This window comes from Cherax quadricarinatus, chromosome 18 (assembly GCF_038502225.1).
Source record: "Cherax quadricarinatus isolate ZL_2023a chromosome 18, ASM3850222v1, whole genome shotgun sequence".
NCBI lineage: Eukaryota > Metazoa > Arthropoda > Malacostraca > Decapoda > Parastacidae > Cherax > Cherax quadricarinatus.
This window is the reverse complement of record NC_091309.1, coordinates 45,366,622-45,388,726: the sequence shown is the minus strand read 5'-3', so window position 1 is coordinate 45,388,726 and position 22,105 is coordinate 45,366,622. Positions and strand designations below refer to the sequence as shown.

The window sequence follows — 22,105 nt, the reverse complement described above, 5'->3', positions numbered from 1 at the left end:
CTGTTTTACATCTACTCCTCCTTTTTCTTAGAGGAATAAGCCTTGTGCATACATCGAGTGCCACCGAGTTAATCTGTTCTAGGCATAAGTTGGGGTCTGTGTTGCTTAGTATATCTTCCCAGCTTATATCGGTTAGGACTTGGTTTACTTGGTCCCACTTTATGTTTTTGTTATTGAAGTTGAATTTGGTGAATGCTCCCTCGTTACTAATCTCCTTATGTCGGTCTGGGGCTCCGCGCATACATGACTGAACCTCAATTATGTTGTGATCTGAGTATATTGTTTTTGATATGGTGATATTTCTTATCAGATCATCATTGTTAGTGAAGATGAGGTCTAGTGTATTCTCCAGTCTAGTAGGCTCTATTATTTGCTGGTTTAAATTGAATTTTGTGCAGAGATTTAAAAGCTCGCGTGAGTGTGAGTTTTCATCAGAGCTGCCTCCTGGTGTTATTACTGCAACAATATTATTTGCTATATTCCTCCATTTTAGGTGCCTTAAGTTGAAATCCCCCAGGAGCAAGATGTTGGGTGCAGGAGCTGGAAGGTTTTCCAGACAGTGGTCAATTTTTAACAGCTGTTCCTGGAATTGCTGGGATGTTGCATCCGGAGGCTTGTAGACTATCACAATGACTAGGTTTTGGTTCTCGACCTTTACTGCTAAAACTTCCACTACATCATTTGAGGCATTTAGCAGTTCTGTGCAAACAAGTGACTCTGCAATGTACAGGCCAACCCCCCCCTTTTGCCTGTTCACTCTGTCACATCTGTATAGGTTGTAACCTGGGATCCATATTTCGTTGTCCAAGTGATCCTTTATGTGGGTCTCAGTGAAAGCCGCGAACATTGCCTTTGCCTCTGCAAGCAGTCCACGGATGAAAGGTATTTTGTTGTTTGTTGCTGGCTTTAGACCCTGTATATTTGCAAAGAAGAATGTTATCGGACTGGTGGTATTGTTGGTACTGGGGGGGGATTTTTTTTCCGGCATTAGTATCTGTATCTGTTGGTTTGGAGTGGAGGCCATCGACTGTGGTTCCACTCCAGGAATGACTGGATTTGGTGTACGATTTCTGCCATTTCCTGCCAGTTTTTTTTCCTTCCTGGCACTAAAAAACCTCTCCCTCTTGAGTGGCTGTGGCTACCCAGGTTTTCCCATGGCCTGGATGTTTTGTATCTTTTTGTCCCCTTTAGATGGTATGCCTGGCAATTTAAGTTATAGCACAGTCTTTCCTGTACTGAGGAGGTACACAGTTCAGGGTGAAAAAGCTTACAGGAAGGGAGTTTGCATTTTCCTGTTGTCATATGGGCATGGCATTTCCTAGGGTGGTCATAGTTGCACGTCCCATCTGTTTTTCCAGATTTCCCATGCCAGCAGATACCGAGTGCATAGTATGTGCACAGGCTTGGTTTCCGTTTGCCTTGGGTTTCTGTGACTGTATTCCCTGTTGGTGCATGTTTCCCTGTCTTACTTCTATCCTCCCTAGCACCAACAATGGAGCTCCCACCATTTGTTTTTGGTAATATATCCTCACTATTGCTAGTGGAGTCCTCTTGTTTGCTATTTCCTGCGGTATTTCTAGTTTGCAATATTGGTTTTATCTTATCTTTGACTACACTTGTTTCCCTACTATGGCTCCTGTCCCCTATGAGGTCATTCATATGTATTCCTTCCTGCGTATAATTCCCGACTACCTGGACAAAATCTCCAGCTTCACCATTACTGTCTCCCAGGACAGCATCTCCAGCTTCCCCATTACTGTCTCCCAGGACAGCATCTCCAGCTTCACCATTACTGTCTCCCAGGACAGCACCTCCAGCTTCACCATTACTGTCTCCCAGGACAGCACCTCCAGCTTCCCCATTACTGTCTCCCAGGACAGCACTATCAGCCCCCCATTTACTGACTACCAGGACATCATCTCCAGCCTTACAGTTTCTGACTACATGGCCAGTATCAAGGGCAGTACCATTCAGCCCGGACTTTTTATGTTCCCATCTGTTGTAGAAAGCTTCTAGGTTTTCTATGAAAGCAGCTTTGATGTTGACCTCTTTTAATACCCTTGTGATTTTAGTCCACAGATTTATCTCATTTGGGCATACCCAAAAACACTTCCCTGTTTTAATACTGCTTGTAGCTAGTTCTTGGATATCTGCACAAGGGGCGTGACACCAATTTCCACAGAAATGACAATTTATGCATGCGGAAGCCCGTTTGTTTGACTGACCACAGACTACACACAGCTTCATAATGATTTGAATGGTTGATTTACTGCAATTCTACTAGCAACCTCTTGAATATTCTATTAATAACCTGCTGGGTGTTAGTCGACTGGTGTGGGTCGCATCCTGGGGGACAAGATTAAGGACCCCAATGGAAATAAGTTAGACAGTCCTCGATGACGCACTGACTTTCTTGGGTTATCCTGGGTGGCTAACCCTCCGGGGTTAAAAATCCGAACGAAATCTTATCTTATCACCTTTCTGCTTTGTATTGGACTGATGAAGCCACTGTGTGGCGAAACGTTTCCTCAATAAAGATTCTCATATGTTGCATAAGTGTTTCAATCTTCAACTTGTAGGTTTTAAACCATTTATCACACAGGTGCATCAGTTAGATGAGAGCTTGAGCAGAAGTATCGGGAATTGGTTGAGCACGGGAGCAATAACTTCGCTTATGCTTCCTCGGCTTCCCTGGATTCCGGGTTATTGTAGCTTTCTTTGGACGAGGCTGCTGCTCAGTGGCTAGGGCACTATTTGATGCTGGAGGCTGAACAACAGGGGTTTTCCATGCTGCCCTGACGGGGCGGAGCCTCTCCGGGCAATGCATGATGTTTCTCTCCACAGTTCGGAAATCAGGGTTCTGTAGCTTTACCTCTCTTCAGTTCACTCAAGCAATCCTTGGTCGGGTTAAACCCGCTACAGGTACCGCATATTTCCTTAAACTAACACTGGGTGCTAAGGTGGTTGTACCTGTGCCACCTGAAGCACCTCAAAGGTTCTGGGTTGTACATCCTAACCTGGTATTTTTCCCAGCAACTGAGATCCAGTTGAGCTGTAAGAGGTCCTCTATGCCAGCCTTCGTCATACGGTAATTCTGTGGTAAGGATGGGCATTTCTTTGTCCATACCCACCTCACTGGCCAGGCTACTTTCACTTGTATCGCTGTCCCAAATCCCAAGGAGTCCATTGAGTGGTCCCGCAGCGTCTTAGCCAGAACTGCGCCCCACATTTCCAAATCGGAGTCCTTTGGTTGAGTCTTTGGAATATCGTGACTTGTTCCTTTGGTAAGAAGCCGTGTGCTTCCGGGTGTGGATGAGTCCAGAATCCTGCTGACCTTCTGTTTGTGGTGGTGAACCTGTCAATTACAGAGATAACTAAGAAACCATTATATATTGTGGTAGGAGTGGGATAGAAAGCCGCAAGGGTAGTAGTAGTAGTAGTAGTAGTAGTAGTAGTAGTAGTAGTAGTAGTAATAGTAGTAGTAGTAGTAGTACTGGTGGTAATGGTAGTAATAGTAGTAGTTGTAGTAATAAAATTGTGCCGAGATGTGTTGGAAGACGTGTCAACTTCATGTTCCAGAGGTCTCCAGAATGGATGATATCGTATTAACAATTTGGATATAGTGTAACTTCCGTAATTTTGATGGACAGTGTTACTGACAGCAGTTAGAGCAACCTCTATACGCTTTCGCTTTCTTAAATCTTCCATAACTTATTTACCATTTTTTTTATTTTATTTATTTTATTTTTATCTTTTTTTTTGCAGTTAGAGAGTAACTGCTTCTTTAACACAGTTAAGGTACGAACAGATATCTTCTTGGAGGGGCCAGGCCAAGGTTTGTCAAACGGTAACTCAACACCGCCACCAACCACGAAACGCTGCACCCAGTTCCTCACTGAACGCTCACACACACACTAACATTCTCCACTATTTCTTTCGTCTGGTGCCCAGCTTTGTGAAGCCCTATGATTTGAGCTATAGTTACAGGTGTTAAATACTTCCTTTTACCCATAATCAAAGATGTATTGCCCCAAAACCAAAGGGAACACTGGACAAAACATGGAGAAGATAAGAAACAAAAGTGCAACACTTCCTCTGACCACGGCAGCCACGTGAGCAATGAGAAATCATTGTGAAGTATGGCAGCAGGCCATGACATCATGCTAACGACTGCTACCCAGCAGAATGCACTGACAAAAAAAGATCTCCCCCCACCCTGTATGGTAGGCCTTTGATTTTCATCACGGCATTATGCCAGGGCACTCACCCAGCATAATGCCATGATGAGCACTGTATGCTGGGAGGCAGATGAACAGTCTTGGGGCCCCGGACATTTATTGTGTTGTCTCTCAGAGTACTCGTGGCGCCTGTGCTTTTCACTGGGGAAATGTTGCCTCTCCTGCCGAGTCTTTTGATCTTTATTCCTTGCACTCCAGGGAATACAGATCAAGGGCCTTTAACCATTACCAGTAATTTAGGTGCCTTATCGTGCTTATGTGTGCCGTAAAAGTTCTTTGTACACTCTCCAGGTCAGCAATTTCGCCTGCCTTGAAAGGGGCAGTTAGTGTACAGCAGTATTCCAGCCTAGAGAGAACAAGGGATTTGAAGAGAATCATGGGCTTGGCTTCCCTAGTTTTAAAGGTTCTCATTATTCATCCTATCATTTTCCTAGCAGATGCATTGTTTTGGTCTTTTAAAGCAAGATCCTCTGACATTATCACTCCCAGGACTTTCACATTACTTTTTCGCTCTATTTTATAGTTAGAGTTTTTTGTATACCCTGATACAGTTTTAATTTCCTCAAGTTTTCCATATCTTAGTAGTTGAAATTTCTCTTCACTGAACTTCATATTGTTTTGTGAGGCCCATTTGAAGATTTGGTTTATGTCCTCTTGGAGTCTTGTGTTGTCTTCGATGGAGGTCACTGCCATGGCAATCCGGGTGTCATCTGCAAAGGAAGACACGGAACTTACATCTTTGTTAATGTCAGATATGAGGATGAGGAATAGAATGGGAGCAACTATTGTGCCTTGTGGAACAGAGCTTGTCACCATAGCTGCCTCAGACTTTACTCTGTTTACTATTACTCTTTGTGTTTAATTTGTCAGGAAGTTATAGATCCCTCTACCAACTTTTCCTGTTTTTCCTTTATCACGCATTTTGTGCGCTATTACACTATGGTCGCACTTGTCAAAAGCTTTTGCAAAATCTATGTGTACGACAGGAACGACCTGATCTAACCCGTGTTGCTCTGGGTTGTGTAACTGATGGGTATCTAGATATGGAATATCTATTAAATGTTACATTAAGTATTATTATCATTTATTTTTCAGATGAGTGATACGGTGAAAGAGATGAATCCTATCTATGAGGAATGTACTTCAGAAAATGTATATGACAACTTCAGCTGGCACGCTTCAAATGTAGAAGTTGAGGCTTACCTTATTCAGCTGATCAAGTCTCAGGAAGCTGTGGAGCAATTTTGGGTTAGTCTTTACAGTATAACAGTTGTGTTTGTGTGAATCTGTGTGTTAGTTATCTAACCATCTATCAAAGACACTTGTTAAAGGACTCTTGTTAAAAAAACACTGCTCGCCATAATTCATAAATTAATTTTTTAAAACTACAGAATAAACTTCAACGTCTTATCTCAGCTGTTCGTCAAAATTCTCTCTTACTGACTGTGTTACTAACCTGTCTTCTGTCACACTCTGCCAACATCAGCTTGAACTTCTTGGTTTTGACCATTCCTCTGCCACTTCATCTACCCATCGGGCTGGCATTGACCTGATTAGCTCTTTTGATTTCTTTCGTCAATCTCGTTCTCGTAATCTTCCTGACTTGTCCACTTTTCATGACTTTCTCCTTCCTGCTCTTGATAATCAGCTGTCTAAGAATTACCATCCCCCCTTAGCTCCGGGACTAGCCTCATTGAAAATCTTTGCACTTTCTCTAGTTTTCTGACGTGCTTGACCAGGTGTGGGTTCCAAAACTGCAGCTGCATACTTCAGTATGGGCCTGATGTACACTGTGTACAAGGTCTGGAACGATTCCATCCTGAGATGCCGGAATCCTTATCTTAGATTGCCTAGTTGCCCTTATGCTGCAGCAGTTATTTGGTTGATGTGCACCTCAAGAGATGTGCTTGGTATTATACAAACTCCAAAATCCTTTTTCGTATCTGGAGGGTTTGTGGTAGAGCACTATGGGATTCTACTGCATATTGTGGGGAGGGGGGTTGTGAGTGTGGGGTGTGTTTGGCTGTGGGATTCTGAGGGTGATTCTGTGGGTGTTTGCACACTCGACTCTGGTTGTTCTCTACTGATTTTAGCCTTGTCTCTCTTGTTCCTTTCGCCTGTGTGTGTGTGTTTTCTCACATGCTCGGCTAGACTCGACTTATAACGTAATTGACAAATGCCTAAATAAACAAATTGACCCACAGAAATTCAATAAAACAAGTAGGTTGAACTTTAGGATCTTACAGTGACTAGTTCACCAAAGAGTAAAAAGCTGAAAGCAGCCGTGAGCAGCACAGCATCAGGAAAGGAAGTAGGATGCAAAACGACCATAACTGAGAATAACTGATAAGTCCTCCATACAAGTTTTAGGTCAATTTGTGCATCAGGCACTGGAAAGACGAGGTTGCACTGAATACACCAAATGGTGTGACGAGATAATGGAACAGTCAGTCTTGAGCAGTGAAAGAAATATCTTGACCACACATAGTAAGTGGCACTTGATATCTTCATAGGAAATCTAATCGTTTTACGTACAGTGTTCCTGACACACGATCAATAAGGTCTTTAATGTGTGGGAGAGGTTAAATATCTAGTAAGTTAACTGCATTTACATAAATGCAGCCTGAAAGTGCAGTCAGGTTTGGGAACTAAAATAGAAGCTAAAGCCCTAGGATGCTTAAGGTTACCAGTTTGTTGTGGAGTTTTCGTAGAGGTAGTGAGCTTGTAGTTGTATTCAGGACAGATATTTGGCAGGGTTCTTTCAGGCAGAACGCCAAGGACCTGGAGTTTACCTGGAGAGAGCTCCGGGGGTCAACGCCCCCGCGGCCTGGTCTGTGACCAAGCCTCATGGTGGAACAGGGCCTGATCAACCAGGCTGTTACTGCTGGCTGCACGCAATCCAACGTACGAGCCACAGCCCGGCTGGTCAGGTACCGTCTTTAAGTGCTTGTCCAGTGCCTGCTTGAAGACAGCCAGGGGTCTATTGGTAATCTCCCTTATGTATGCTGGGAGGCAGTTGAACAGTCTTGGGCCCCTAACATTTATTGTGTGGTCTCTTAGCGTGCTAGTGACACCCCTGCTTTTCATTGGGGAGATGTCGCATCGTCTGCCGAATCTTTTGCTGTCGGAGAGAGTGATTTTCGTGTGCAAGTTTGGTACTAGCCCCTCTAGGATTTTCCAGGTGTATATAATCATGTATCTCTCCTGCCTGCATTCCAGGGAGTACAGGTCCAGGAACTTTAAGGGCTCCCAGTAATTGAGATATTTTATCTCTGTTATGCGTGCCGTGAAGGTTCTCTGTACATTTTCTAGGTTAGAAATTTCATCTGTCTTGAAAGGTGCTGTTAGTGTGCAGCAATATTCCAGCCTAGATAGAACAAGTGACCTGAAGAGTGTCATCATGGGCTTGGCATCCCTAGTTTTGAAGGTTCTCATTATCCATCCTGTCATTTTTCTAGCAGATGCGATTGATACAATGTTATGGTCCTTGAAGGTGAGCTCCTCCGACATGATCACTCCCAGGTCTTTGACGTTAGTTTCTCGCTCTATTTTGCGGCTGGAATTTGTTTTATACTCTGATGAAGTTTTAGTTTCCTCATGTTTACCATATCGGGGTAATTGAAATTTCTCATCGATGAACTTCATATTGTTTTCTGCAGCCCATGAAAGATTTGGTTGATGTCCACCTGGAGCCTTGCAGTGTCTGCAATGGAAGACACTGTCATGCAGATTCGGGTGTCATCTGCAAAGGAAGACACGGTGCTGTGGTTGACATCCTTGTCTATGTCAGATATGAGGATGAGAAACAAGATGGGATCGAATACTGTGCCTTGTGGAACAGAGCTTTTTCACCGTAGCCGCCTCAGAGTTTACTCTGTTGACTACTACTCATTGTGTTCTGTTTGTGAGGAAATTATAGATCCACCTACCAACTTTTCCTGTTATTCCTTTAGCACGCATTTTGTGCGCTATTACACCATGGTCACACTTGTCGAAGGCTTTTGCCAAGTCTGTGTATATTACATCTGCATTCTTTTTGTCTTCTAGTGCATCTAGGACTTTGTTGTAGTTGTCCAGTAGTTCAAATTCAAATTCAAAGTTTATTCTCTATAAGGATTACAATGCTGAGTTTACAGAAATTTGGTTATTGTTTGGTTTACATGTAGTAAAATTGTGATTACAGAGTGTACCACTAGAATGCTTAGCATGGCTAGGCATTTCGGGCATACTTAGTTTTATTCTTAATTGTAAAATATTACAAATTATGAGGTAAGTTGGTATTATGGCTAAGTGACTAAATACTAGTTTGTGAGTTTAGCAATGTGAATGCTTTTGTTTTGGCACAGTACATAGTTTCAGTATTGGAGTATCACAGGATTCATTATTTTAAGACTGAGATTAATATTTCCGTTTATGGTCAAATGAGTGAGTGAGTGTAAGTGTGAACCACCAGGCGGTATTCGTGTAGTTAGTTGACGGGGTGTATCCGGGAGATAAAATGTTTTCTAATGGTAGTTTTGAAGGTGATGAATGTGTCTGCAGTTCTAGAGTTCTCAGGTAGGGTATTCCAGATTTTAGGGCCTTTGACATACATTGAATTTTTGTAAAGGTTTAGTCGGACACGGGGAATGTCGTAGAGATGTTTGTGTCTGGTGTTATGCCTGTGGGTTCTGTCACAACTATCAAGAAAGCGTTTTAGGTCAAGGTTGATATTAGAGTTTAAGGCCCTGTAGATATAGATTGCACAGTAGTAAGTGTGGATGTACTGAACTGGGAGCAAGTTTAGATCTATGAAGAGTGGGGGGTGTGTTGCCAGGGATGGGATTTAGTGATTATTCTTACTGCAGCTTTTTGTTGGGTTATTATTGGCTTTAGGTGTGTTGCTGCAGTTGATCCCCAAGCACAAATAGCATAGGTGAGGTATGGATAAATGAGTGGTATAGTGTGAGAAGGGCATTTTGCGGCACGTAGTATCGTATCTTGGAGAGGATCCCAACCGTTTTGGATACTTTTTTGGCTATATGCTGGATATGGGTGCTGAAATTCAGGTTGTTGTCAAGGTATAAGCCTAGGAATTTTCCCCCATTATTTCTGGTAATTAGAGTGTTGTCAATCTTAATGTTAATTTGTGCATCTCCTGCTCTGCTACCAAACATAATATAGTAGGTTTTGTCAGTGTTAAGCATAAGTTTATTGGCTGTCATCCAAGTCGATATTTTAATCAGCTCCTCATTCACAATGGTGTTGAGGGTGGCAAGATTAGGGTGAGAGATGACATAAGTCGTGTCATCAGCAAAGAGAATGGGTTTCAGGTGTTGGGATACGTTTGGAAGGTCATTGATGTATATGAGGAAGAGCAGGGGACCAAGGACACTTCCCTGCGGAACTCCAGTATCAAGTGGCCGTGTTGCTGATGCTGTTTACCTGGAGAGAGTTTCGGGGGTCAACGCCCCCGTGGCCCGGTCTGTGACCAGGCCTCCTGCTGTGTCTTTAATGGTGACGTACTGATACCTATTAGTAATGTAAGATTTGAAATAAGCAAGTGCATGACCTCTTATACCGTAGTGATCAAGTTTGTGGAGTAGGATGTCGTGGTCTACTGTGTCAAAAGCTTTTCTTAGGTCAATAAAAATTCCTAGTGGATATTCCTTATTTTCCAATGCTGTGTAAAGCAGATCTAGCATTTTTATGATTGCATCATTAGTGCTTTTATTTTTCCTAAATCCAAACTGGCAGGGGTTGAGTATGTTTTGAGCCGTTATAAATGAATACAGTCTCCTGTGCACGAGTTTCTCAAAGATTTTGGATAGCAATGGTAAGTTAGATATTGGCCTATAGTTGTTTAAGTCTGTAGGGTCACCACCTTTATGTATTGGTGTAACCCTTGCCATCTTGAGTAGTTTCGGGAAGGTGCTAGTCTCTATTGACTTGTTAAAAAGTAATGAAATAGCATGCGAAAGGACATGGGCCGCTCGCTTGTGCAGTAATGGTGGGACATGAGACAGATTCCCCGAGTTATTTTTAAGTGACTTTATGATCTCAATGACTTCCGTGGGCTCAGTTGGTGCAAGATAGAAGGAATTAGGGAAATTTCCATCTAGGTAGTCCCCGGCATGGGCATTGGTATGTGGGATTTTACTGGCGAGATTAGATCCTATGTTTGAGAAGAAGTCGTTTATCTTGTTAGCTGTGTCAGTGGGATGTAGTGGTGTTTCATTAGGTTTAGTTAGGACAATATTCTTGGTTTTTCTCAGTTTGTGGGTCCCTAGAATCTGATAGAGTGTTTTCCAGGTCTTTTTTATATCTCCTCTAGTGTCTGTGAATCTACTGGAGTAGTATAGTTGTTTGGCTTTTTTTATTACTTTGGTGAGAGCTGATGAATAGTGTTTAAGAGTATCTTTGTGTATTAAGCCCTGTCTATATTGCTTTTCATATTGGTGTTTCTTGTCAGTGGATTTCAGAATAGTGCTGGTTAGCCATGGGCAACCAAGCCGTTTGTTTGTGATCTGTTTTGTTTTTATAGGACAATGTTTGTTGTATAGTCTAAGTAATTTGTTAAGAAAGATGTCTGTCCAGTCATCAATACCATTGGCCTTGGTGAATTCTGTAGGCCAATCAACAGTCTCTAGGTCAGCTGTGAACTTCCTTACTGAGGCCTCGTCATGGAGTCTAAATGAGACTTTGTTGTATTCAAGTGGTGGTTTACTAATGTTTGTCAGGAGGAAGGTAGGGTAGTGGTCTGTAGTGCTATCTGTGATTATCCCTGATTTAAGGGGGGCTAGTATATTGGTCCATATGTGGTCTATTATGGTTGCACTTGTCTCAGTGAGCCTGGTTGGTTTAGATATTGTTGGTATGAGAAGTGTGTTGTTCATATTGTTGATGAAATCAGTTACAGGCTGATCATCTAGTAAGCCAAGGTTGATGTTGAAGTCTCCAGCTAAGAGAAGGTGGTGCTTATTCATTTGTCTGTTTGTTATTAGTGACTTTAATTTCTCACTGAAATTTGGGATGTTTGTGTGAGGTATCCGGTAAATGGCACCGATTGTTATAGGCGTCTTAAGGTTTTTTACAGTAAAATTAGCAAAAATGTATTCCCCATATTCATCACTAAAGCAAGTGGTGCTAAGACAAGATAATTGGTTAGAGTAATAGATTGCAATACCACCCCCAACTTGGTTTGTTCTGCAGTTGTGAATTGCTGTGTATCCTGGTAGAGGGTAGATATCTATTGTGTCCTGCTTAAGCCAGGTCTCAGTAAGAATAATGCAGGAGAAGGGTGTCTTTAGTGATTCAAGGAGTGCTAGGAGGTCATCATAGTGTTTGCTTAAGGACCTGATGTTGTAGTTAAGTACTGATAGACTTTTAGCATTGTTTAGGATAGTGGTGGCTTGTGATGCTGTGTAATAAAGGCAGTTACTTTCCAATAGGTTTTGATTGGGTGTCAGATTATGGAGGTTTAGATCAGGGTCAACGTGATCAATCATCTTCTAGGTTTAAAGTTATGGTTATTTATATCCTGAGTTGTGTGTTGAGTTCTACTACTGATATCTGTAGTGGTTGGAAGTTTGGACAAGTATATAGCTAGAGTATTTTGGTCATGTAGGGTATAGTCACTACTACACATAATGAAGTTGATGTTGTCTGTGTGTTGTGCTGGAATGAACTAAAGTACAACTAGGTATAAACTAGTAATATAAAAGTACAAATTAAAAATAGAACAAGACTCTCACTTGTAATTGCACTAAGGTCTAATAATGACTTTTGTGGAGTCTATGTTTTGAGCTAGAGTGAGCTAAAGTACAATAGGTTTAATCTAATAATATAAAAGTACAAATTAAAAATAGCACTAGTCTCTCACTAGTAATTGCACTATGGTCTAATATAGTGAATTTGGTATTGACTATGTCTTGAGGTAGAATGAGCTATAGTACAACAACTTTAGTCTAATAATATAAAAATACAAATTACAAATAGCACCAGTCTCTCACTAGTAATTGCACTATGGTCTAGTATAGTGAATTTGGTATTGACTATGTATTGAGCTAGAATAAGCTAGAGTAAAACTGTGATTAATCTAATAATATAATAAAGGAATAAGACTCTCAATTGTAATTGCACTAAGGTCTTATATAAGTTGTTTACAAGAATTAGAGTATAATTAGATTTAAATTGACAGGATAAAATACACAAATTAAGGTAGCAAAATAATAAAAAAAAAGAATTGATAAAAATAAAAATGGCAATGACTTGGTTATAATATGCTAGTAAGATGGTAGAGAGGATGATATAAAAGTTGTAGTTGAAAATACTAGGTTAAAAAAGTATGGAATAAAAATGGTCAATAAAAGAAGTTTATAATAAGTTTGATCAATATAGTTTAAAGTAAAATTGGGCAATAATAGGGATTTAGAATAAAATTGGGCAATTGAGTATTTTTTAAAGTGAGGTAGAATTATTGAAGACAAGTTATGGTTAGTTTATAAAAAAAATAAGATGGAACAGTGATGTGGTAAGTTGTAAAAAAGGAGATAGATTCTGTAGATATTTAATACAATTAAGACTATGAGGTAGAATGGTCGTTGAGTACAACAATGACAATTAAAAGTAGTTGGAGTATTAGAATTTTAGGGGGGCACAAATTTATGACAATATAACACTAACGGTGGACTATGGGTATTATCTGCACTTTACTCTGATTCTGTTAGTCCAGCCTCACTTAGGAATGTTTTAAGGTCATGTTCTGTGGAGATGAAGTATCTCTTTCCAGTGGGCTGTTTCCTAACTGCTATTTTTCCATCCCTCACAAAGCACTGGTGGATTTTTTGGGCATAGCGCAGTTTTCTTAGTCGATAAAGAAGGTTTTGTCTCGTTTTGGTAAGGCACTCATTGACGTAAACATCAGTTTTCATAGAAATAGATGTTTTTAGTAGGTTGTTTCTTTGTAAGATAGTTTGGAATTTTAACAGCACTGTTTTTTTACCTGCATGATAGCCCATCAGTTTGCAATCCTTTAATTCATCACTACGTATGTTAAGGCGAAGGTGGTCCTTGATAAGCTGTAGGGTGGTCTCCATGCAGGTCTCTTGGGTGACTGTGGGTGGGAGATGTTTGCTGTTAACTACAACAGCGTCAGATAGCTGCTGTTGGTCATTATGGTCTTGGAAGTTGGTTATGACACTGGCAAGTTGTTGGTCCACTCTTGATCTTTCCTCTGTAATGTTGGTAGTAAGTAGGGTGACTTGGTCTTTTAAAGTGTTGATGGTGTCTAGGGACCGGGTGTGGGTGTTGCTTTGTTGTTCTAGAGTGTCTAGTTTATGTTCTAGAGCAGTGATCTTGTTGAGGTAATCTGCATTGCTAGCCTTTAGTTCCTGCATTTCTAGAGTTAGTTTGGTGATTGTTTGGTTCTGAATCATAAGGAGTTTAGCTATTTCTGGGTCGGTGAGCGACCTGTTCTAAACTCATGTTGCCCTGGGTTGTGTAATTGATGGGTATCTAGATGGGTGGCGATCTTGCTTCTTAGGACCCTTTCAAAGATTTTTATGATATGGGATGTTAGTGCTATACGTCTGTAGTTCTTTGCTATTGCTTTACTGTCCCCTTTGTGGAGCAGGGCTATGTCTGTTGTTTTTAGTAACTGTTGGACGACCCCAGTGTCCATGCTCTCTCTGTTATGCAGAAAAGTGGGATAGCTGGGGGCTTGAGCCTTGTCTATGGGGAAAGGTAAAAGTCACACACATGTCAGGCATAAACAGGCCACCAAGGGCTATCCCAGTCAAAACAGAAAGCGCTATACCAGTATTTGTTACTTCAATGGGTTGGTTAACAGAGGGTTAGGCAAAAATCCTAGTTAGGAAAATATATCTATTTATTCAACATAACACTATATACACACTCTAGAAACACCTTCATCCTAAAACGCCCAAATGACGGTACACAAGAAACAGCTGCTTGGCAGTCCAGTAACAATAACACTCGCCCTAGTCAGCACCAGGCCGACTCTACTCCAATACCAACCCCATTTCTTATTTCTTCACTCATCCCACAGCACCCTGACCATGTCAGAGCCTAGGTGAACATACAGGTAAGCCATAGAAGAGCCTATGGCTTGGGTTAGCTAAACAAAAGGAGTACACAACTACAAACTTAGCTTAAATACACAGCATCTCCTACGCCAACCTCCACACCATGCTGACTCCACGTGACTCCTCCCAGCCACGCTTACCCCGCGTACCCAAACACAGTTGGAAAATAAATCCCTAGCAGGGTTTCTTAATAATAATAGTTTAACCTACTTTACAGTATCCCCAAAAGCACATTATGAATTATAAAATCATGCTTTACAATTATAAGATTCATACTATTATGACACCCTTCTCTACTGTATATACATTACAGCGCCATGCAGAACCCTGCATAACACTCTCTCTATAGGATGTTAAAAGCACGTGATAGGGGCTTCTTGCAGTTCTTGACTGCCCTGGGGCAGAGTGCATGGGCATGTCATTTATCGTCTGCTCGAAGTCATTTGGTGTCATGATAACATCAGATAGGCTTGTGTTTACCAAATTTTGTGGCTCTCTCATAAAAAATTCATTTTGATCTTCGACTTTCAGTCTGGTTAATGGCTTGCTAAAAAGTGAGTCATATTGGGACTTGAGTAGCTCACTCATTTCCTTGCTGTCATCTGTGTAAGACCCATCTTGTTTAAGTAGGGGCCCAATACTGGATGTTGTTCTCGACTTTGATTTGGCATAAGAAAAGAAATACTTTGGGTTTCTTCGATTTCATTTATGGCTTTTAGTTCTTCCCGCGATTCATGACTCCTATAAGATTCCTTTAGCTTAAGTTCGATGTTTGCTATTTCTCTGACCAGTATCTCCCTAGGCATTGAAGATATATTGGCCTCTTTTAGCCACTCTGTTATTCTTTTCCGTCGCCTGTAAAGGGAGTGCCTGTCTCTTTCTATTTTACATCTACTCCTCCTTTTTCTTTAAGGAATATGCCTTGAGTATACATCGAGTGCCACCGAGTTAATCTGTTCTAGGCATAAGTTGGAGTCTGTGTTGCTTAGTCTATCTTCCCAGCTTATATCATTTAGGACTTGGTTTACTTGGTCCCACTTTATGTTCTTGTTATTGAAGTTGAATTTGGTGAAGTCTCCCCCGTGACTGATCCCATTTTGTCGGTCTGGGGCTCCGCGCATACATGTCTGAACCTCGATTATGTTGTGATCCGAGTATATTGTTTTTGATATTGTGACATTTCGTATCAGATCATCATTGTTAGTGAAGATGAGGTCCAGCGTATTCTCCAGTCTAGTAGGCTCTATTATTTGTGTAGGGCCCGGTGGCCTGGTGGCTAAAGCTCCTTCTTCACACACGGAGGGCCCGGGTTCGATTCCCAACGGGTGGAAACATTTCTACACGTTTCCTTAAACCTGTTGTCCTGTTCACCTAGCAGCAAATAGGTACCTGGGTGTTAGTCGACTGGTGTGGGTAGCATCCTGGGGGACAAGATTGAGGACCCCAATGGAAATAAGTTAGACAGTCCTCGATGACGCACTGACTTTCTTGGGTTATCCTGGGTGGCTAACCATCCGGGGTTAAAAATCCTAACGAAATCTTATCTTATCTTATCTTGCTGGTTTAAGGTGAATTTTGTGCAGAGATTTAAAAGCTCGTGTGTGTGAGAGTTCTCGTCTGAGCTGCCTCCTGGTGTTATCACTGCAGCAACATTATTTGCTATGTTCCTCCATTTTAGGTGCCTTAAGTTGAAATCCCCCAGGAGCAAGATGTTGGGGGCAGGAGCTGGAAGGTTTCCCAGACAGTGGTCAATTTTCAACAGTTGTTCCTGGAATTGTTGGGACGTTGTATCCGGAGGCTTGTAGACTGTCACAATGACTAGATTTTGGTTTCGATCTTTACCACTAAGACTTCAACTACATCATTTGAGTCATTTAGGAGTTCTGTGCAAATAAGTGACTCTGCGATATACAGGCCAACCGCCCCTCCCCTTTTGCCTGTTCACTCTGTCGCATCTGTATAGGTTGTAACCTGGGATCCATATTTCGCTGTCCAAGTGATCCTTTATGTGGGTCTCAGTGAAAGCCGCAAACATTGCATTTGCCTCTGTAAGCAGTCCACGGATAAAAGGTATTTTGTTGTTTGTTGCTGGCTTTAGACCCTGTATTTGCAAAGAAGAATGTCATCTGATTGGTGGCATTGGTGGTGCTGGGGGGGGGGTACTTTTTTCCCACACTAATATCTGTATCTGTTGGTTTGGAGTGGAGGCCATCGACTGTGATTCCACCCCATAAATGACTGGATTTGGTGTACGATTTCTGCCATTTCCTGCCAGGTTTTTTTCCTTCCTGGCACTAAAAAACCTCTCCCTTTTGAGTGGCTGTGGCTAGCCAGGTTTTCCCATGGCCTGGATGTTTTGTATCTTTTTGTCCCCTTTAGAGGGTGTGCCTGGCAATGTAAGTTATCGCGTTGTTAGGTAAGACACATATGCAACAGTTAGGCAACTTTATTCCGAAACGTTTCGCCTACACAGTAGGCTTCTTCACTCGAATACAGAAAGTAGGCAGGAACAGTAGAGATGTGAAGACGATGTAATCAGTCCATCACCCTTGAAGTCGTAGAATTTGAGGTTGTCAGTCCCTCAGCCTGGAGAAGTTCAGTTCCATTGTTAGGAACTATCTGAAGATCAAGCGACAGTGCAGAGACTTAAATACTATCGGAAGGAGAGGTGCAGAGTAGTAGTAGTAGTGAGAATGTAGCCACTGAGAGTTCATGTCCCTCTCAGATCCAACAATTCTTATTTGAAAAGGTTGTCCAAGGTGTTTTCTGTTCCAAGATGCCACGTGTTGCAGTGTCTGACAAGATGAACATCAAAATGGTATACAATACCGACAGGTATTGTATACCTGTATGTATATGGACGTTTGGCGTATGCCAAACGTCCATAGATGAACTCTGATGAACTCTGACCCATTGTCCAAGTTTGAGCAAGTTTGACAGAGGACGACGTATTCTACGAAAGCATTAGCAACTGTTTTAGCAGTTTTGTCAATTATGGGTACAAGCTCACAGTACCGTGTCAAGTTATCAACCATGACAAGCAAGTGTTTGTTGTTCTTCTCCGAGGTCAAGAACTTCGACAGAAGTTCTCTCTCAATGCTCTTTTGTGATGGGATACTTAAGAATGGAGACAAACCACATATTTATACACATACTTAGTAATTTCTGCTACCATTTTAGGTGAGAAACATTTCATTCTTGCCTATCTGACACATTGGTTTTTACTTGGACATGCTGCTGCTGGGACATCATGGATTAACTTCAGGGTTACTGGTACTAGGGAACTCTGAGATCACCAACTGCTGCTCAGTTCTGCCAGAATCAGCTAGTTTTACCACTCGGTACAGTACTCCTTCACCGATACAATTAATTTGACTTGCAAGTCAACAGCCTCCTTGGTCATGAATCGAAGAACTGGTGACCAAACAGGGTCTAGATATTGGGCTCTTTCTAGATCCTCAAGGGAGAAAGAATCGTCTGCCTTAACAAAAACAATATGCCTCAACAGGGCATCAGCAACGACATTTTGTTTACCAGGAACAGTAAATTTTGGGTTATAGTTATTGAAAGTGAGAGATCACTAAGCAGACTTTCCTGAGAGGTTCTCATGCTAAGAGAGGTAACAAGAGCAAATAATCGGTGTAAATTTTGATGGGATATTGGTAATGACTCTAAAAAGACTTAAGACCCAGATAATGGCTCAGGCCTCTAACTGTTACTGAGAAGTTAGTTTTGGCTTTAGTAAGAACATGACTAACATAACCCATTGGCTGTTGATTACTATTGGACTCTTTCTAATAAACAGCACTATCTTTACTGCCATCCATCACCAAAATAATATCCATGGGATGATGTTAACCTATTCTTAAGTGTAACATTTTCTTTTCTGGTCTCAAATCTAGTCAAATGGCACATCCCTCTTGAGAAGCTGTGTCAGCGGCGTAGCTATGGAAGAAAATCCGACTATGAAGGTGGGCGAAAATCCAGCTAGGCCTATGAAAGCAAATGTCATTTGCTGTCATAGGTCTAGATAATTTCTGAGAGGAAAAGAGTTTGGACTCTAATGTCTTTATGCCATCCTGTTCCACTGCATGGTCCAGAAACTTTGCATCTCTTTCCTGAAAAACTGGCATTTAGAAAGAGAGGAATCTTTCTGAACTAATAATGACCAGTTGTCACAGAGCGTGCGAGGTTCTGACCAGAGCTTTGGTAAGATGGGGGAAGGAAGAAGGATGGGTAAGGATGGAATGTGGGAAAGCTTTAAGAGGGTGGAGGGGGAGGTCTGGTTTTAAAGTTAAGTGGCATATCCACTTTGGTGCAGTTTAAATACGTGTGCGTGTATGTTGTGTTATTCGTGAAATAAAAGTTGAATTCATAAGATAGGTATACCTCTTGCCCGTCAACTGCACACAGCTATACCAGCTGAATTGGAAGGATGTATACTGTTTGAAATTGCCCTTTTTTGCACAAGAGGTCAGTCGTAAGGCTGCAGCTGCAGGTGGTAGTTGCAGTTCCTTTGATTGAGTTTGGTTGGCTAAGCAGTTTCTGAGGTGGTGTCCTACTGTAGGACGGTTGTAGATGTTACAAGGTTAGTTGTAAGGTGTTGATTGACAGAAGTGGGTCACCCAAAATTGGGGAGCGTTAATCCATGTTATTGGACATAGAATGGTTCTGGTGGTATCCATTCTTCTACTTCTTCGGGGAGGTTACTCAGGATTCTTGGTCGAGGGAAGTTCTTCTTGTGGATGAAGCGTCGGACTCTTTGTTGGAGGCTCATTCTTTGGGATCTGTGGGAAAGGGGGGGGGTTGTTGATGGTGTAGTCAGTCGTGTTCAATGGTTGGGGTGAGTTCACTCTGTCGGGTACATAGAGCTCCTGTACGTCAGATAGTTGTCTCATAGAGAATGTTGACAAATTTTCATTGTGGTCATCAAGAGGAAACTCAAAATCCTTATAAAAGATCGAGTGTCGAAAAGATTTTGTTTTTACCAATGTTCTGCAATAAGTCATTCAGACTAGCAAAGGAAAACGATCTGGGATTGTATATGCATTTAATATCTGGTAGTTGATTACAGGATGCCATGTCTCATCTTTCTTAGGAATGGGAATAAGAGGAACATTCCACGGAGAATTAGAATTTTCGGTAACTCCTTCATGGTAAGGAGTTCGTCAAAGAAAAATCTTTGTGCATTAAGCAAACGTATGCTGACACATAAATGGGTTTAGTGATTTTATCGAGAGGAAAATGGTGAGAAATAAGTGAGGTGAAACACATTGTTTGACCATCTAGTACCACCGCAGAGTGAACACTGTTGTGAACTTTGATAAGTCTAGGGACTTCACCAGGATAGTCTGTCAAAGCTAGGTTATTTTCCAACAATGGCCAGGTGCTGGAAGATTCAGTAGAAGATTCTCCTAGGAGTACTGCACCTAAAAGCTGATATGCGGGTACTTTGCCTTCAACTCTAACAGGGACAGGAAATCTGAAAACATCTACTAATGTGGTGTTCTTTCTCAGGGTGAAATCTCATTTACTACCAGAACTTGCAGTTTACCACGTCTTGCAGTGTGCAGTGATGGTTCAAGAGACACCTTTGACTCTCCACGCATTACTGTCAACTAGCACGTGGTCTACTTAAAAAGCTTTGTTCACAAATAATGTAGATGGAGTGAGCGAGTTAGCTGACAAAGTGACGTCTTTCTTTGTACAGGCAGTAACTTTGTTGTTAACTAGCCACTTGCCATCAGGGATTTTGCAGCATGATTACTATCAACATCTCAACCACAGCTAAAGCTAGAGCAGAGGTTATTGTAAGCATCCTCAGACTGTTTCCTGCCCTTAACTTTTCTCTGTCAATCTAGAAGTGAAGTGAGCTCTTTTGCAGGGGTGGTCAGGACAAGGGTTCAAACTCTTAGCGTATCTGCTGTTGCGGAAACCCTCCAATTCAAAGGATTCTAGACAATGAACGTACTCAGAAACTGAGTGGCAAATAGTGGAACTAATATGCATTCTCCAGAAGGATACATCAACACCATGAAAATAGCTTTCCAATCAGACAGATTCAGGCGAATCTTAAGCTCTGCCATGAACTTGAGATCAATTACACAACCAGGGAAGACAATGTTATCGACTACTAGGGAATTTTGCAAACAACTACTTCCCCTGAATCTCAAAGTGAATTGCTGATCTTCCTGTACTCTCAGAGTACTACCAGACACACCACCTAAAGTTTGAATGCTTGATGGTTCAGTTAATATGGTTGCAGGCAGGCCAGTGTCATGAAAGACTGTACAATGTTTATTACTGAACTTAAATCAATAAAGATTTTGATAGCTTTGTTACTTACATAGGACTCTACTGATGGTCCACTGAGATTTTCATACTGTACATGAAGACACGAGAATTCCTCCATGACGTCAGAGTCAGAGCTATTAATGGCTTGTGGCTTGGAGGCATGGATAGACTTCCTGGGATGTTTGGTATGATGCCTGTTACCACTGTTTTGACAGTGGTAACAGCAAGTACTTCAACACTGAGAGTGTCAAACGCACTGCGAACCGGAACTGAATACAGAGATTTAAATACAGTAATCTTCTCTGTGTTTGTTTTTTTTCTGTGAGCGTGAGACTTTCCCTCGAACTGAGGAAGTGAATACTGCTGCTTCACCCATTTCTACTAGAGGTTTTGTCATGGGTTCTGAAAAGGGCATCCATCCATCTGCGGCTAGAAGCAGCAGACTTTTGATATTACACTTCTCTGTGGCATGACCTGAACATTCATGGTATATACAATACAGATCTTTGAAATGATCGTTGGAGCTACTCCAGATATGTGACTTGGACAAACGTTTTGTAGACTCCGACCTATAATGTGTTCGTTGACCACAGCTGAAACATGTGACTAAATAAGTAAGTTTCATCAGGTTAACACAAATGCAGTTACATAGATGTCATACATAGCAGCATATGTGTAAAGGACCTAAGATAACCCAGAAAAGTCAGACAGAGTGACTTAGATTGTGATACAGGCAATGGTGAACGGTGAGATTAAAACATCTCAGTGGTCAAAAGAGAGGCATATACAGGCATATCAAAAGAGGGAAAGGGCAGTTAAGAAAGAAATATATTCAGTTAAAGAGAGAAATAAATAAAAAAAAGGAATAAGAAAAACCAAAAGGGATTATGAGGCTACAGTTGCAAGGGATTCAAAGACTAACCTAGAAGGATTCTTTCATTTATACAGAAGTAAGATTAGGGACAAGATAGGCCCACATAAGAGTAACTCAGGTCAGACCACTGACAGTGATAAGGATATGTGTGAGATTTTCAACACTTAATTCCTCTCAGTTTTTACTCAGGAAGACACTAGTGAAATTCCAGAAATAATAAATTAAAAGGCTCCTAATGGAAATAAGTCACAATGACTTTTTTTGGACTATCCTATCCTAGATTCTCTACGCATATGCTGCTAGGTATGATAATCTATGTAACTATTTGTGTATTCATGAAGAAACTTACTTACGTAGAACAGGACGACTGGGGTAACTAGTGACATGGTCCTTAGACAAATAAAGAAATTAAAACCTAATAAATTCCCAGGCCCTGGTGAACTGTTTGCAAGAGTTTTAAGAATGTAAAAAGGAACTTTGCAAACCTTTGGCTAATCTTTTCATCATATCACTACAAAATGGCATAATGCCAGACAAGTGGAAAATGGCAAATATAGTACCTATTTACAAAGCAGGAGACAGGACCTTAGCATCATGGGAAAATTTAAGGAATC

The 22,105-nt window shown here is 41.4% G+C and overlaps 1 protein-coding gene across 2 annotated transcripts in view; it reads left to right on the top strand.

The window, feature by feature from the left end:
- LOC128689253 (receptor-type tyrosine-protein phosphatase alpha-like) overlaps positions 1-22,105 on the top strand; it is an 828,196-nt gene that overhangs the window by 585,522 nt on the left and 220,569 nt on the right. For both annotated transcript variants that reach the window (XM_070086466.1, XM_070086465.1), the window contains exon 16: positions 5,334-5,486. In XM_070086466.1, the coding sequence (XP_069942567.1) occupies positions 5,334-5,486 (153 nt within the window). The remainder of the gene's footprint in view (positions 1-5,333; positions 5,487-22,105) is intronic.